General features: G+C 66.6%; 3 protein-coding genes across 3 annotated transcripts in view; 2 read left to right on the forward strand and 1 right to left on the reverse strand.

Moving 5' to 3' along the window:
- The window catches only part of LOC140645479 (RNA-binding protein 10-like), a 67,176-nt gene extending 59,969 nt beyond the window's left edge, over positions 1-7,207 (reverse strand). The window contains 5 exon segments of the mRNA XM_072848908.1: positions 3,654-3,723; positions 4,920-5,103; positions 5,190-5,342; positions 5,781-5,808; positions 7,154-7,207. Of these exon segments, the coding sequence (XP_072705009.1) occupies positions 3,654-3,723; positions 4,920-5,103; positions 5,190-5,342; positions 5,781-5,797 (424 nt within the window). The 5' untranslated portion in view covers positions 5,798-5,808; positions 7,154-7,207.
- A 363-nt stretch (positions 7,208-7,570) lies between these two features.
- On the forward strand, positions 7,571-11,559 carry NDUFB11 (NADH:ubiquinone oxidoreductase subunit B11). Its single transcript, XM_072848967.1, has 3 exons — positions 7,571-7,747; positions 8,677-8,807; positions 11,342-11,559. Exons 1-3 carry the CDS (start codon positions 7,586-7,588, stop codon positions 11,463-11,465), a joined length of 417 nt encoding a protein of 138 aa, XP_072705068.1. The 5' UTR covers positions 7,571-7,585; the 3' UTR covers positions 11,466-11,559.
- A 2,503-nt stretch (positions 11,560-14,062) lies between these two features.
- UBA1 (ubiquitin like modifier activating enzyme 1) overlaps positions 14,063-15,727 on the forward strand; it is a 49,735-nt gene continuing 48,070 nt past the window's right edge. Inside the window, 1 exon segment of the mRNA XM_072848943.1 lies at positions 14,063-14,156. The gene's annotated coding sequence lies outside the window, so the exon portion shown is untranslated.

Genomic DNA, 15,727 nt, shown 5'->3' on the forward strand with positions numbered 1-15,727 from the left:
TGGGTATGGGCACCCCTGGAATCCCCTGGGTTGGGTACGGGCACCCATGGGTGCTCCTGGGACCTCTCTTGGACCTCTTGGGTTGCACAAGAGCACCCATGGGTGCTCCTGGGACATCCCTAGGTTGGGTATGGGCACCCCTGGAATCCCCTGGGTTGGGTACGGGCACCCATGGGTGCTCCTGGGACCTCTCTTGGACCTCTTGGGTTGCACAAGAGCACCCATGGGTGCTCCTGGGACATCCCTAGGTTGGGTATGGGCACCCCTGGAATCCCCTGGGTTGGGTACGGGCACCCATGGGTGCTCCTGGGACCTCTCTTGGACCTCTTGGGTTGCACAAGAGCACCCATGGGTGCTCCTGGGACATCCCTAGGTTGGGTATGGGCACCCCTGGAATCCCCTGGGTTGGGTACGGGCACCCATGGGTGCTCCTGGGACCTCTCTTGGACCTCTTGGGTTGCACAAGAGCACCCATGGGTGCTCCTGGGACATCCCTAGGTTGGGTATGGGCACCCCTGGAATCCCCTGGGTTGGGTACGGGCACCCATGGGTGCTCCTGGGACCTCTCTTGGACCTCTTGGGTTGCACAAGAGCACCCATGGGTGCTCCTGGGACATCCCTAGGTTGGGTATGGGCACCCCTGGAATCCCCTGGGTTGGGTACGGGCACCCATGGGTGCTCCTGGGACCTCTCTTGGACCTCTTGGGTTGCACAAGAGCACCCATGGGTGCTCCTGGGACATCCCTAGGTTGGGTATGGGCACCCCTGGAATCCCCTGGGTTGGGTACGGGCACCCATGGGTGCTCCTGGGACCCCTCTTGAATTGCACAAGAGCACCCATGGGTGCTCCTGGGACCCCCTCTTGGGCTTCTTGGGTTGCATAGAAGCACCCATGGGTGCTCCTGGGACGTCCCTAGGTTGGGTATGGGCACCCCTGGGTTGGGTATGGGCACCCATGGGTGCTCCTGGGACATCCTTAGGTTGGGTATGGGCACCCCTGGGTTGGGTATGGGCACCCATGGGTGCTCCTGGGACATCCCTAGGGTATGGGCACCCCTGGGTTGGGTATGGGCACCCATGGGTGCTCCTGGGACCTCTCTTGGACCTCTTGGGTTGCACAAGAGCACCCATGGGTGCTCCTGGGACCCCCTCTTGGACTTCTTGGGTTGCATAGAAGCACCCATGGGTGCTCCTGGGACGTCCCTAGGTTGGGTATGGGCACCCCTGGGTTGGGTATGGGCACCCATGGGTGCTCCTGGGACATCCCTAGGTTGGGTATGGGCACCCCTGGAATCCCCTGGGTTGGTTACGGGCACCCATGGGTGCTCCTGGGACCCCCTCTTGGATCTCCTGGGTTGCATAGAAGCACCCATGGGTGCTCCTGGGACGTCCCTAGGTTGGGTATGGGCACCCCTGGATTGGGTATGGGCACCCATGGGTGCTCCTGGGACCCCCTCTTGGACCTCTTGGGTTGCATAGAAGCACCCATGGGTGCTCCTGGGACGTCCCTAGGTTGGGTATGGGCACCCCTGGATTGGGTATGGGCACCCATGGGTGCTCCTGGGACCCCTCTTGAACCTCCTGAGTTGCGTAGGAGCACCCATGGGTGCTCCTGCAACCCCTGTGGGACCCCTCAAATAGGTTATGAGCTCCTATAGGTGTTTCCGGGACCCCCTAAATAGGATACGGGCACCCCTGGGTGCCCCCTGGGTAGGGCACAGCACCCCTGGGTGCTCCTGGGGACAGGACCAGCACCCCTGGGTGCTCCTGGGGATAGGATGAACACTCCTGGGTGCTGCTTGATGCGGGTCTGGCACCCCTGGGTGCCCCTTGGGCAGAAGACAGGCACCCCTGGGTGCCCCCAAGCAATGGGATTGGCACCCCTGGGTGCCCCTGGGGATGGGACTAGCACCCCTGGGTGCTCCTGGGGAAGGGACTGGCACCCCTGGGTGCCCCTTGGGCAGGAGACAGGCACCCCTGGGTGCCCCCGGGGACAGGACTGGCACCCCTGGGTGCTCCTTGGCTATGGGTCAGCACCCCTGGGTGCTCCTAGACAGGGGGTGGGCACCCCTGGGTGCCCCCAGCTATGGGTCTGGCACCCCTGGGTGCCCCTCGGGTCTGCGCCGGGCACCCCTGGGTGCCCCCAAGGTGTGGGAGCAGCACCCCTGGGTGCTCCTGGGGACGTGACGAACACCCCCGGGTGCTGCCCGACGCGGGTCCAGCACCCCTGGGTGCCCCTGGGTATGGTGCAGCACCCCTGGGTGCTCCTGGGAAGGGGATGGGCACCCCTGGGTGCCCCCAGAAAACAGGACCAGCACCCCCGGGTGCCCCTAGGCTAGGACCAGCACCCCTGGGTGCTCCTGGGGAGGGGACGGGCACCCCTGGGTGCCCCCAGGAAACAGGACCAGCACCCCTGGGTGCTCCTAGAGCTAGAACCGGCACCCCTGGGTGCCCCTGGGGATGGGTCAGCACCCCTGGGTGCTCCTGCGGAGGGGACTGGCACCCCTGGGTGCCCCTGGGGAACAGGACCAGCACCCCTGGGTGCTCCTAGAGATGGGACGGGCACCCCTGGGTGCCCCCTAAGTCCGGCGCAGCACCCCTGGGTGCTCCCTAGGGACAAGACTGGCACCCCTGGGTGCCCCTGGGGAGATGATGGGCACCCCTGGGTGCCCCCCAAGCCTGGCACAGCACCCCTGGGTGCTCCTTGGGAGGGGCAGCCACCCCTGTGTGCCCCCCAAGCCTGGCACGAGCACCCCTGCGTGCCCCTAAGGACGGGATTGGCACCCCTGGGTGCCCCTGGGGTGGGGACTGACCCACCTGGGTGCCTCCTAAGTCCAGCACAGCACCCCTGGGTGCTCCCCGGGAACAAAGCCAGCACCCTTGGGTGCCTGTAGGGATGGGACCAGCACACCTGGGCCCCCTAAGTCTGGCGCAGCACACCTGGGTGCTCTCGGGGATGGGACTGGCACCCCTGGGTGCCCCTAGAAACGGAATCAGCGCCCTTGGGTGCTCCTACGGAGACGACGGGCACCCCTGGGTGCTCCTTGGGAGATGATGGGCACCCCTGGGTGCCCCCCAAGCCTGGCACAGCAGCCCTGGGTGCCCCTAGGGATAGAATTGGGACCCCTGGGTGCTTCCTGGGGATGGGACCAACACCCCTGGGTGCCCCCTAAGTTTGGCCCAGCACCCTTGGGTACTCCCAGGAAACGGGATCAGCACCCCTGGGTGCCCCCCAAACCTGGCGCAAGCACCCCTGGGGATGAGACTGGCACCCCTGGGTGCCCCCGGGGTGGGGACTGGCACCCCTGGGTGCCCCCTACGTTTGGCACAGCACCCCTGGGTGCTCCCTGAGACCAGAACCAGCACCCTTGGGTGCCCCTGGGTGTGGGACCAACACCCCAGGGTGCCCCTCAAGTCTGACAGAAGCACCCTTGGGTGCCCCTAGAGATGGAACCAGAAGCCCCGGGTGCCCCCTAAGTCTGGTGCAGCACCCCTGGGAACGGGACCAGCACCCCAGGGTGCCCCTGGGGCATGAGTAGGGTGGGACCCCAATCTCCCCTCCCAAGAGACCCAGGCGGGTGGGCGCCCCCAAAAAGGGACCCAGACATCCGGGTGCCCCCCACCCTAACGGGGACCCAGGCGCCCAGGCTCACCTGAGGACTTGTTGCGCATCAGTCGCACCTCGCGGGGCTGCACCCCCTGCGCCTGCAGCTGCGCCCGGATCTGGGGGGGACGGGACACCCCGTTTCAGGGGCACCCAGGAAGCCGGGGAGCACCCAGGCAGCCGGGGAGGGGACCCCAGTGCCGGGGGGCACCCAGGCAGCCGGGGAGGGGGGGACCCAGGCGTCCGGGGGAGGGGGGACCCAGGGATCCGGGGGACCCGGGTGTCTGGGACACCCCTAAACACGCTCGCCCCCCACCCAAGAGCACCCAAAATGTCACCCGGGGGGGACCCGAGCACCCAGGGAGGGGACCCCGGCGTTCGGGGGGGACCCAGGGGAGCGAGAGAGGGGGCACCCAAGGTGAGGGTACCCCCGAGGGGGCGTGGCCTGCGGGAAGGGGGTGTGGCTGGGTGGGAAGGGGGTGTGGTCAGGGAGAGGGGGTGTGGCCGCATGACAAACACCTGGCTTATGCGGGGCAGAAAAGGGCGGAGCAATAAGCTGAGAAGACGTGGCTATGCCAAAGGGGTGTGGCCAAGGGAGGGGGTGTGGTCACAAAGGGGCGTGGCTACGCCCTCCCCAGATTATTCTATTGGGGGAGAGTAAAAGTGGGCGTGACCCCCCACAAGGGAGCGGGAACAGTCGAGGGGTGGGGCAGCTAAGGAGGCGTGGTCAGAGCAAAGGGGCGTGGTCTACATGAAGGGGCGTGGCCGCCCTTCCCAACACAGCTGCAACAGAGATTTAAAGGGCCAGCGCACAAGTGGGCGTGGCCAAGACAAGGGGCGTGGCCAGCCCTAGTGGGCGTGGCTACACCTCCAGGGCAACCTGCAAGGCACTGAATTCACGGGGGCGGGATTTAAAGGGCTGGTGTCCCCGAGAGGGCGGGACTTAGCTGAGGGGGTGGGGCCAAGGCAGAGGGCGTGGCCAAGCACAGGGGCGTGGTCAGGACAAAGGGGGCGTGGCCATTTCTCCGCAGGCTTGACCTGCTACAGACAGAGTGAATGGGTGTCTGAGCTACTGGGGGGAGGCGGGGCTTGTTAAGGGGGTGTGGCCACGCTGAGTGGGTGTGGCCAACCAAGCGGGCGTGGCCAACCCAAGGGGCGTGGGCAGGGCGAGGAGGCGGGGTCAATCCTCCCCCCCCCCTCCGGTGGGATTTAAAGGGCCAGCGTCCCCTCCCCGAAGAGGCGGGGCTCCCCTCCCCGAAGAGGCGGGGCTTAGCCGAGAGGGCGTGTCCCCCTCCGGAAAGGGGGCGTGGCTCACGTCGTTCTCGGTGGCGGCCTGGGGCAGCATGCGGAGCATGACGATGGTGCTGGCGCGCGGCTCCTCCTCGGCCGCCTCCGGCCGGTAATCCTGGTCCCGGTAGTCACCGTCGGCACCGAAGGGCAACGCCGGGGGGGCCGGGGCGGGGTCCCGCTTCCGGGGGCTCCGAGCCCTCGTAGGAGGCCTGGGGGGGGGGCAGAAAGGGGGAGTCAGGTTGGGGGGGGGACCCAGGAGTCCGGGGAGGGACCCAGGCATCCGGCACCCACCTGAGGGGGGGTCCCCGGAGCGGGGGGCCCCTCGGGGGGGCCCCCGTAGCCGCGATAATCCATGTCGCGATAGTCGTGATCTCGTTGGGCGCGGGAGCTTTCCTCCGGGGGGGGGGGGGCCCCCCCGTAGCGCCCTGTCCGGTCCCCGCGGCCCCCCCTGCGGGATGGGGGAAGGGGGGTGAGGGGGGTCCCCAATGTCCCCTCCCCCCTTGGGGGGCCCCATGTGTCCCCTGGGGGGGCCCCCGAATGTCCCCTCCACACTCGGGATTGTCCCAGAGTCCCGTCCCTCCCTTGGGGGACCCCAAAAGTCGCCTCCCCCCTTTGGGGGTCCCCAAAATGTGCCCTCCCCCCATGGGGTCCCCAAATGTGCCCCCTCGGGGGGGTCCCTAAATGTCCCCTCCCCCCATGGGGTCCCCAAATGTCCCCCCGGGGGTCCCCAAATGTCCCCTCCCCCATGGGGTCCCCAAATGTCCCCCCCGGGGGTCCCCAAATGTCCCCTCCCCCATGGGGTCCCCAAATGTCCCCCCCCGGGGTCCCCAAATGTCCCCTCCCCCCCCAGGTCCCCAGTTTCGGGGCCCCTCCGGGTCCCCCCTACCTGCGTTCGTACTCCATGGTGCTGGCACCTGTGGGGGACAGCGTGACTGGGGGGACTGGGAGGGACTGGGAGGGGTACTGGGAGGTATTGGGGGGCAACTGGGCAGCACTGGTATGGATTGGGATGAGTTGGGGGGCACTGGAATGAACTGGGGGCACTGGGAGGGATTGGGATGAGTTGGGGGGCACTGGAATGAACTGGGGGGCACTGGGAGGTGCTGGGGTGTAACTGGGAGGGGGCTGAGGTGAACTGGAAAGGTAATAGGAAAGCCTGGATGACACTGGGATGAACTGGGGCGGTACTGGGAAACATTGCGGGGTAACTGGGGGCACTGGGAGAGACTGGGATGAACTGGGAAGGCACTAGAGATGACTGGGAGGAAACTGGACGCAACTGGGGCATGCTGGGAGGGACTGGGATGACCTGGGGGCACTGGGAGGTACTGGGAAGTAACTGGGAGGGTGCTGGGATTAATTGGGGGGGTACTGGGAGGCACCAGGAAGGGCTGAAATGACCTGGGGGGGCCACTGGAAGTGACTGGGATGAACTGGGGAGGACTGGGGCAGGCTGGGGAGGGACTGGGATGAGCTGGGGGGACTGGGACAGACTGGGGAGGGACTGGGATGAGCCGGGGGGACTGGGACAGACTGGGGAGGGACTGGGATGAACTGGAGGGGACTAGGATGAAATACGGGGGGTACTGGGATGCACTGGGAGGCAACTGGGAGGCACTGGATGGCTTGCAGGGGTACTGGGAGGCACTGGGGGGGGCAACTGGGAGGCACTGGGAGGGACTGGGAGGGAGTGGAAGGGCACTGGGATGGACTGGGATGGGAGTGACTGAGGGGGCACTGGGAAGCACCAGGATGCACTGGTAGGGTACTGGGAGGCATCGGGGGGCAACTGGGAGGGACTGGGATGATCTGAGGGGGCACTGGGAGGGACTGGGATGAACTGGTGGGGCACTGGGAGGCATTGGGGGGCAACTGGGAGGCACTGGGAGGGACTGGAATGACGTGAGGCGGTACTGGGAGGCCCTAGAAGGTAACTGGGGGGGGCACTGGGAGGGAACTGGGATGAACTGGGGGCCACTGGGACCTGCCCCAGAGGTGGGCGAGGCAGCAAAGAGGACCCCCTCCAGGCCCCGCCCCCTCATTAGCATGCAAAGCCCCGCCCCACCCAGTCATCCCCGCCAGGCCCCGCCCCGTCCAGCAGGCTCCAGCGCCGGGCCCCGCCCCCTCACTCCCTTCTATCCAATCCCCGCCCGCGCCGGGAGTCCCGGTAAACCCCTCCCCACCCCGGTAAGCCCCGCCCCACCCCGGAAAGCCACGCCCCTCCCCGGTAGACCCCGCCCCTCCCCGGTAGGCCCCGACCTGTCCGCGCCGCTCCGCCGCCGCCGCTCCCGACCAGCAAAATGGCGGCGCCGCTCGGCGCCCGGCCCGCCCCGCGCGCCCGCGCCCGCCCCCGCCGCGCTCCCATTGGCCGCTCTGCCGGCCCATCGGCGCAGTCGCCCTTCTCATTGGTCCGCGCCGCCGCGCGCCGCGCAGGGAGGCGGGGCCGGCCCCGAAGGGAGCCGCTAAGGGGGCGGGGCGTCGCTCCAGCGTGCCGGCGGTGGCTTCTGATTGGCTGCGCCGCGCGAGGAGGCGGAGCCACCCCAGGCAGCAGCGGGGGGGGGGAGGAGGAGGGCGGGACGCCGCGCAAGCGCTCTCTCGTGGTTGGCTGGAGCGCAGCGGCGGCGCTGTCTGATTGGCCGGCCGGGCGGGCGGAAGAGGCGGAAGCGGCGGGGCGGGACTTCCGTCGGGAAGATGGCGGCGCTGGGGAGGGCGCTGCGGGCGCTGCGGGCCGGGGCGCTGCGGGCCGGGGCGCGGGGCCGCTCGGCGGGGCCGCCCGGGGCCGTGGCGCTGCCCAGGGCGCCGCTGGGGGCCGACGCCCACGAGGAGGAGCCAATGGCGGTGGCCCAGAGGAAGGTGGGCGGGGCCTGCGCGGGGGCGGGGTTAGAGGAGGGGGTGGGGCTTGGGGGTAGAGCCCGGGGAGGGGGCATGTCAAGGGCAGAGGTGTGGGGCGGGGCTTGGAGAAAGGGGTGGGGCTTAGGGCGGGGCCTGAGGCAGAGTGGGGTGGGGCTTGGTGGGAGGGGCGGGGCTTGGGAAGGGGCGGGGCCTGGGGCAGGCCAAGGGCAAAGCAGCCGGGGTGGGGCGGGGCTTGGGGAGGGGCGGGCCCTGGGGAATCGGGGGTGGGGTGGGGCATGGGAGGGGCGGGGCTTAGGGAATGGTGTGGGTGGGAGGGGCTTGGGGAGATGGGTGGGGCTTGGTGTTGGGGCGTGGTGTTGTACGTGGGGCTAAAGGGAGGGGTGGGGCCTGAGAAGGGGCGGGGCTTAGCCGAGTGGGCTGGGCGTTGAGGCCCACGGGGCGGAGCTTGGCTGGGGGCGGGGCTTAGTGACTGGGTTCGGTGGGGGGCGGGGCTCGGCCAGGGGCAGGGAATGCCCGTGGCTGAGCCCTGGGGGCGGGGCTTAGCGGCTGGGGGTGGAGCCAGGCTCATGGGTGGGGCTTAGCGGCTGGGAGGGGCTTGCTGCTGGGGGGCGTGGCCTGGCCCTGAGGGGCGTGGCTTAGCAGCGATCAGGCTGAGCCTTGTGTGGTGTTTTACTGGCGAGGCGGGGCTTAGCGGAGGGGCGTGGCCTGGCGCTCAGGGGTGGAGCCAAGTCTTGGGGGCGTGGCCTGCAGCAGCCCAAGGCCGGGCTGGGAGGGGAAAGGGGCCCCTGCGGGATGGGATGGGATGGGGGGGGGACGGGGACACTTGGGTGCCCCCCGCCCCCCTGGGTGCCCCCCCGCCCCCTGGGTGCCCCCCGGCAGGGTGCTGGGGGAGGGCGCTCGGGGGGACCCAGGCGTGCGGGTGCCGGCAGAACCCCGACTACCACGGCTTCTCGGCGGAGCCGGACGCCGACGTCCTCAACATGCGGGCGGTTTTCTTCGCCGGCATCTCCGTCGCCATCGTCCTCGGCTCCGTCTTCCTCCATTACCTGCCCGACTACGGGTGAGCGGGGACGGGCGAGAAGGGGGGGGCCTATAGGGAACCTATAGACAGGCCTTAAGGAGATTGTGGTTGTCTATGGGGGCTTATGAGGGGATATGGGGGTTCCTAGGGGGCCTGGAGGGGGTCTATGGGGGCCTGTGAGGGGATATAGGGGTCTCTAGGGGGCCTGGAGGGGGTCTATGGGGGCCTATGAGGGGATATAGGGGTCCCTAGGGGTCTGGAGGGGTCTATGGGGGCCTATGAGGGGATATAGGGGTCCCTAGGGGTCTGTAGGGGGTCTATGGGGACGTGGAAGGGATATAGGGGTGTCTAGGGGACCTGTAGGGGGTCTATGGAGGCCTGTGAGGGGATATAGGGGTCTCTAGGGGGCCTGGAGGGGGTCTATGGGGGCCTGTGAGGGGATATAGGGGTCTCTAGGGGGCCTGGAGGAGGTCTATGGGGGCCTATGAGGGGATATAGGGGTCTCTAGGGCGCCTGGAGGAGGTCTATGGGGGCCTATGAGGGGATATAGGGGTCTCTAGGGGGCCTGGAGGGGGTCTATGGGGGCCTATGAGGGGATATAGGGGTCCCTAGGGGCTGTAGGGGGTCTGTGGGGGCTTGTGAGGGGATATAGGGGTCTCTAGGAGTCTGTAGGCGGGCTATGGGGGCCTGTGAGGGGATATAGGGGTCTCTAGGGGGCCTGGAGGGGGTCTATGGGGGCCTGTGAGGGGATATAGGGGTCTCTAGGGGGCCTGGAGGGGGTCTATGGGGGCCTGTGAGGGGATATAGGGGTCTCTAGGGGTCTGTAGGGGTCTATGGGGATGTGGAAGGGATATAGGGGTGTCTAGGGGACCTGTAGGGGGTCTATGGGGGCTTATGAGGGGATATAGGGGTGCCTAGGGGGCCTGGAGGGGTCTATGGGGGCCTGTGAGGGGATATAGGGGTCTCTAGGGCTCTGTAGGGGATCTATGGGAGGCTGTGAGGGGATATAGGGGCCTATAGGGAATTCCTAGGGGACCTGTGGGGTGTCTATAGGATCCTATGAGGGGATATAGGGACCTGTGGGGGGTGTATAGCAGCCTGCTGATGGGATCTAGGGGGCCCTAGAGCATCTATGGAGGTCTATGAGGGGATATAGGGGCCTATAGGGGGTCCCTAGGGAGCCTATGTGGGGTTAATAAGATTCTGTAAGGGGATATGAAAGCATATAGAGTTGTATAGGAACTTATAACAATATATAGGCGCATCTACAGAGTTTATAAACATTTGTAGGAGCTTATGGTGCCATATAGAACCTTATATTGGTCTTCTAAGGGGTTTATGGGTAGTCTGTGGAAACATATGAGAATATATAGGGAGCTCTTACAGGATCTACGGGGGCCTATGAGCAGATATAGGGACCTATAGGGGATGCTTAGGAAGCTTCTATGAGGTCTATAAAAATTTGGGAGGGGATATAGGGGGCCTCTAGGGGGCCTGTGGGGGTCTATGGGGGCCTATGAGAGCATATAGTAGGCTATAGGGGGTCCCTAGGGGACCTGTGAGGAGTCTATAAGAGCCTACAAAGGGATATAGTGGGTCCCTAGGGTGTCTATCGGGGCCTATGAGGAGATATATGGGCCTATAGGGGGCCTCTAGGGGGCCTGTGGGGGTCTGTAGGAATCTATGAGAGGCTATAGGGGGTCGTAGGGATCCTGTGGGGATCTATAGGGGCCTATGAGTGGATATAGAGGAGTTCTAGGGAGGCTGTGGAGGGTCTATAGAAGCTTATGAGGGGATATAGGGGTCCCTAGGGGGCCTGTGGGGGGGTCTATAGGAACCTATGAGAGGATATAGGGTCCCTACGGGGCCTGTGTGGGGGGTCTATAGGAACCTATGAGAGGATATAGGGGGCCTGTGGGGGTCTATGGGCACCCACGAGGGCATATAGGAGGCTCTAGAAGATCTATAAGGCTCAATGAGCGGATAGAGACTTCTATAGGGGGTCTCTAGGGAGCCTGTGGGGGTCTATATGGGCCTATGAGATGATATAGGGATCCCCAGGGGGCCTGTGGGGGTTTATGGGGGCCTATGAGGGGATATAGGGGCCTATAGGGAGTTTCTAGGGGGCCTTTGGGGGGTCTATAGGAGTCTATGAGGTCATATAGGGGCCTATGGGGGGTCCTTAGAGGGCCTGTGGGGGGTATATAAGGGCCTGTAAAAAGATATAATGGGTGGTAGAATGTTTATAGGATCTTTAAAAGGTATATGGGAAATCTATACGTAGCTTAAAAGATTGTATAGAGGTTATGAAAGGTCTATAGCGGACTATGGGGAGTCTATAGGGGAGCCTGGAGGACCGTAGGGGACTACGGGGAGCCTATAGGTGCGCAGTGGAGACTATACTGGGCTATGAGGGGCCTGGGGGGTGGGGGGGGCTATAGGCACCTGTTGGGGCCTATAGGGGGCCCGTGGGAGCCCATGGCGGGGGGGATTTCGGGGTCCGCCGAGCCCCAGAGGGGCCTGCGGGGCTCTATAGGGGAGCTATAGGGCCTGACCCCCTCCCCGCCCCCCAGGCTGCGGCAGTGGGCCCGGCGCGAGGCCGAGCTGCGGATCCGGGAGCGGGAGCGGCGGGGGCTGCCGCTGCTGGACCCCAACTACTACGACCCCGCTCGCCTCCCCCTGCCCCCCCCGGAGTGAGACCCCCACCCATGGGACCCCCCCCACCCATGGGACCCCCCCCGAGCCCTGGGGGGTCCCTTTTGGGGGGTGGGGGGCCCCTTTTGGGGGGTGTCCCCCCGGGTCTGGTAATAAAGGAGGGGGTGGTCGCCCGCCTGGGTCCCTGTGGATTTTGGGGGGGACGGGGGGAGGGCTGAGACCCCACCCATGGGACCCCCACTCCATGGGACCCCCCGAGCCCTGGGGGTCCCTTTTGGGGGTGGGGGCCCCTTTTGGGGGGTGTCCCCCCCCCCCGGGTCTGGTAATAAAGGAGGGGGGTGGTCGCCCGCCTGGGTCCCTGTGGATTTTTGGGGGGGGGCAGGGTGAGACCCCCACCCATGGGACCCCCACCCATGGGACCCCCGAGCCCTGGGGGACCCTCCGAACCCTGGGGGTCCCTTTGGGGGTGGGGCGCCCCTTTTTGGGGGGGCTGGGTCTGGTAATAAAGGAGGAGGGTGGTCACCCGTCTGGGTCCCTATGGATTTGGGGGGGGGCGGGCTGAGACCCCCACCCATGGGACCTCCCCACCCCTGGGACCCCCCACCCATGGGACCCCCCGAGCCCTGCGTGGGTCCCTTTTGGGGGGTGGGGGCCCCCCCCCGGGTCTGGTGATAAAGGAGGGGGTGGTCGCTTGCCTGGGTCCCTATGGATTTGGGGGGGGGCTGGGGTATGGGTGAACACAGGGGTTGCGGTGGTTCTATAGCCCCCCACAGACACCTATAGACTCCGCCCCAACCCCTATAGCGCCCCGTGCCCCCCACAGAGCCCTATAGCCTCCCCCAACCCCTATAGCACCACGTGCCCCCCACAGAGCCCTATAGCCTCCCCCAACCCCTATAGCGCCCCGTGCCCCCCACAGAGCCCTATAGCCTCCCTCCAACCCCTATAGCGCCCCGTGCCCCCCACAGAGCCCTATAGCCTCCCCCAACCCCTATAGCGCCCCGTGCCCCCCACAGAGCCCTATAGCCTCCCCAACCCCTATAGCGCCCCGTGCCCCCCACAGAGCCCTATGGCCTCCCCCAACCCCTATAGCGCCCCATGGCCCCCCACAAAACCCTATAGCCTCCCCCAACCCCTATAGCGCCCCATGCCCCCCACAGAGCCCTATGGCCTCCCCCAACCCCTATAGCGCCCCATGCCCCCCACAGAGCCCTATAGCCTCCCCAACCCCTATAGCGCCCCGTGCCCCCACAGAGCCCTATAGCCTCCAAGACCCCCCCATGGGCCCCTATAGGAGCACCGTGGCGCCTTATGGCGTCCTACAGAACCTCTATAGCACCCCCACGAGTCCCTACAGCTCCCCCATGGCTCCCCATGATCCCCCCGAACCCCTATAGGACCCCCACGGCTCCTCGTGAACCGCCCCAGAACTCCTATAGCCTCCCCCGGCTCCTCATCACCCCCACAGAGCCCCTATAGAACCCCCATGGGCCCCTATACCGCCCCGAACCCCTATAGGACCCACACAGCTCCTCATGACCCCCCACAGAGCCCCTATGGGACCTCCATGGGCCCCTATGGCCCCCCGCCAGCCCCCATAGGTTCCTGCAGCCCCTGTGCCCCCCAGCCTCTATTGGGCCCCTATAACCCCCCAGCCCCTATAGGCCCTTGCAGCCCCCATAACCCACCCCTATAGGTCCCTATAGCCTCTCAAACCCCCATTGGGTACCTATAGTGCCCCCACAGCCCCCATAACTCCCCAATGGGCCCCTATAGCCCTCAGAGGCTCCCCAGACCCCCCCATAGGCTGCTATAGCCCCCCACCAGGCCCCCATATGTCCCCTATAGGTCCCTATGCCCCTTTCAGGTCCTCCATAAGCCCCTACCCCCCCAGCTCCCCATAGACCTCTATATGTCTCACTAGCCCCCCCGGCCTGCTGTAGCCACCCGTAGTTCCCCTATAGCCCTGTATAGCCCATTGTAGGGCCCCATAGCTCCCTATATCCCCCATAGGCTCACACAGGCCCCCCCATATCCCCCTATGGGCCCCAACAGGCGCCTCATAGCCCATTATAGGCACCTATGGGCCCTCCCATAGTCCCCTGTGGCTCTCCAGGCCCCCCCCCGGCTCCTATACCCCCCCCAGGCTCCCCATAGTGCCCTACATGTCCCTATATGCCCCTATACTGCCTCGCAGGCCCCTATAGGACCCCTAGGAGCCTCCTATAGGCCCCTATATCCCCTCATAGACCCCCATAGGCTTCCCATAGGCCCCTATAGCCCTCCCATAGGCTCGTATAGGCCTCCCATAGGCTTCCATAGGCTCCTATAGGCTTCCCATAAGGCCCCGTGTCCCCTCCCGGCCGCCGTCGGGGCCGCGCGCGCCGTGCTGTGTCACGAGGCCCCGCCCCCTCATTCCGTATGCGCGGGGGGGAGGGCGGGGCCTGTCCATCCGGGCCCCGGCGAGCGGAAGGGGGCGTGGCCAGCCGGGGCGCGCCCCCTCCAATCAGCGCGTCGATTGCGGCGGGGGGGGAGGAGGCGGGCGGTGGCGGGAGGCGACAACCAATGGGAGAGCGGCGCCGGGAGTCGGCGGCCAATAGGAAGGGGCGGGGGCGGGGCGGAGAGCGGGGAGGGAGGAGGCGGCGGGGGGCAGCCGCCGCCGCCGCCATCTTGTCGCGGAGGAGCCGAGCGGAGCGGGCGGGACCCGGCGGCGGGGCCTGGACAGCATCATTGGTGCGGGGGCCGGGCCCGGGGGCCCCGGGGGCGGCGGGGGCACGGGAAGCGGGGGGGTTTGGGGGGACCCGCCCCGGTTAGTGGGAACCCCGCCCCGGTTAGTGGGAACCCCCCCTCTGGGCCTGTGAGGAGGCCCCGGGGGGGGGAGTCCCGGTAATGGGAACCGCGCCCCGGTTAATGGGAATCGCCCCCTCCGGCTCCGGGAATGGGAACGCCCCCTCGCAGCGGCCCCGGTAATAGGAACCCGGTACCGGTTAATGGGACCCCCCTCCGGGCCCCCGGTAATAGGAACCCGGTACCGGTTAATGGGACCCCCCCCTCCGGGCCCCCGGTAATAGGAACCCGGTACCGGTTAATGGGATCCCCCTCCCCGGTAATAGGAACCCGGTACCGGTTAATGGGACCCCCCCCTCCGGGCCCCCGGTAGTGAGAGCCCCTCCCCGGTAACGGGCCCCTCTCAATGGCCCCCGTTAATGCCCCCCCGTCAGTCGGGGCCTCCCCGTTAATGGGAACCCCGGGAAAGCCCCGCCCCTGTAAGCTGAGGGGCGGGGCTGGCCCGGGTGCCTGGGTCACCCGGTGTCACCCCCAGTGTCCCTCGGTGTCACCTGGTGTCACCCAGTATCCCCCAGTGCCACCCAGTGTCCCCCCGGTGTCACCCTCCATGCCCCGGTGTCACCCAGTGTCCCCCCCAGTGTCCCCTGGTGTCACCCTGCATGCCCCGGTGTCACCCACTGTCCCTCGGTGTCACCCACTGTCCCCCCCAGTGTCCCTCACTGTCACCCAGTGTCCCTCGGTGTCACCCTCTATGCCCCGGTGTCACCCAGTGTCCCTCGGTGTCACCCTCTATCCCTCGGTGTCACCCAGTGTCCCCTAGTGTCACCCTTTCCGTTCCCCGGTGTCCCCCTCTCTATCCCCTGGTGTCACCCAGCGTCCCCTGGTGTCACCCCCAGTGTCCCTTGGTGTCCCCCTCCATCCCTCAGTGTCACCCAGTGTCCTCCTCCATCCTCTGGTGTCACCCGGTGTGTCCCCCCGGTGTCCTTCGGTGTCACCTGGTGTCACCCAGTATCCCCCAGTGCCACCCAGCGTCCCCCCGGTGTGCCTCGGTGTCACCCTCCATGCCCCGGTGTCACCCAGTGTCCCCCCCAGTGTCCCCTGGTGTCACCCTGCATGCCCCGGTGTCACCCACTGTCCCTCGGTGTCACCCACTGTCCCCCCCAGTGTCCCTCACTGTCACCCAGTGTCCCTCGGTGTCACCCTCTATGCCCCGGTGTCACCCAGTGTCCCTCAGTGTCACCCTCCATGCCCCGGTGTCACCCAGTGTCCCTCGGTGTCACCCTCTATCCCTCGGTGTCACCCAGTGTCCCCTAGTGTCACCCTTTCCGTTCCCCGGTGTCCCCCTCTCTATCCCCTGGTGTCACCCAGTGTCCCCTGGTGTCACCCCCAGTGTCCCTTGGTGTCACCCTCCATCCCTCGGTGTCCCTCAGTGTCACTCTCCATCCCCTGGTGTCACCCAGTGTCCCCCCCAGTGTCACCCAGGGTCCCTCAGTGTCACCCTCCATGCCCCGGTGTCA

The sequence above is a fragment of the Ciconia boyciana genome, chromosome 34 (genome assembly GCF_034638445.1).
Source record: "Ciconia boyciana chromosome 34, ASM3463844v1, whole genome shotgun sequence".
Classification (NCBI taxonomy): Eukaryota; Metazoa; Chordata; class Aves; order Ciconiiformes; family Ciconiidae; genus Ciconia; species Ciconia boyciana.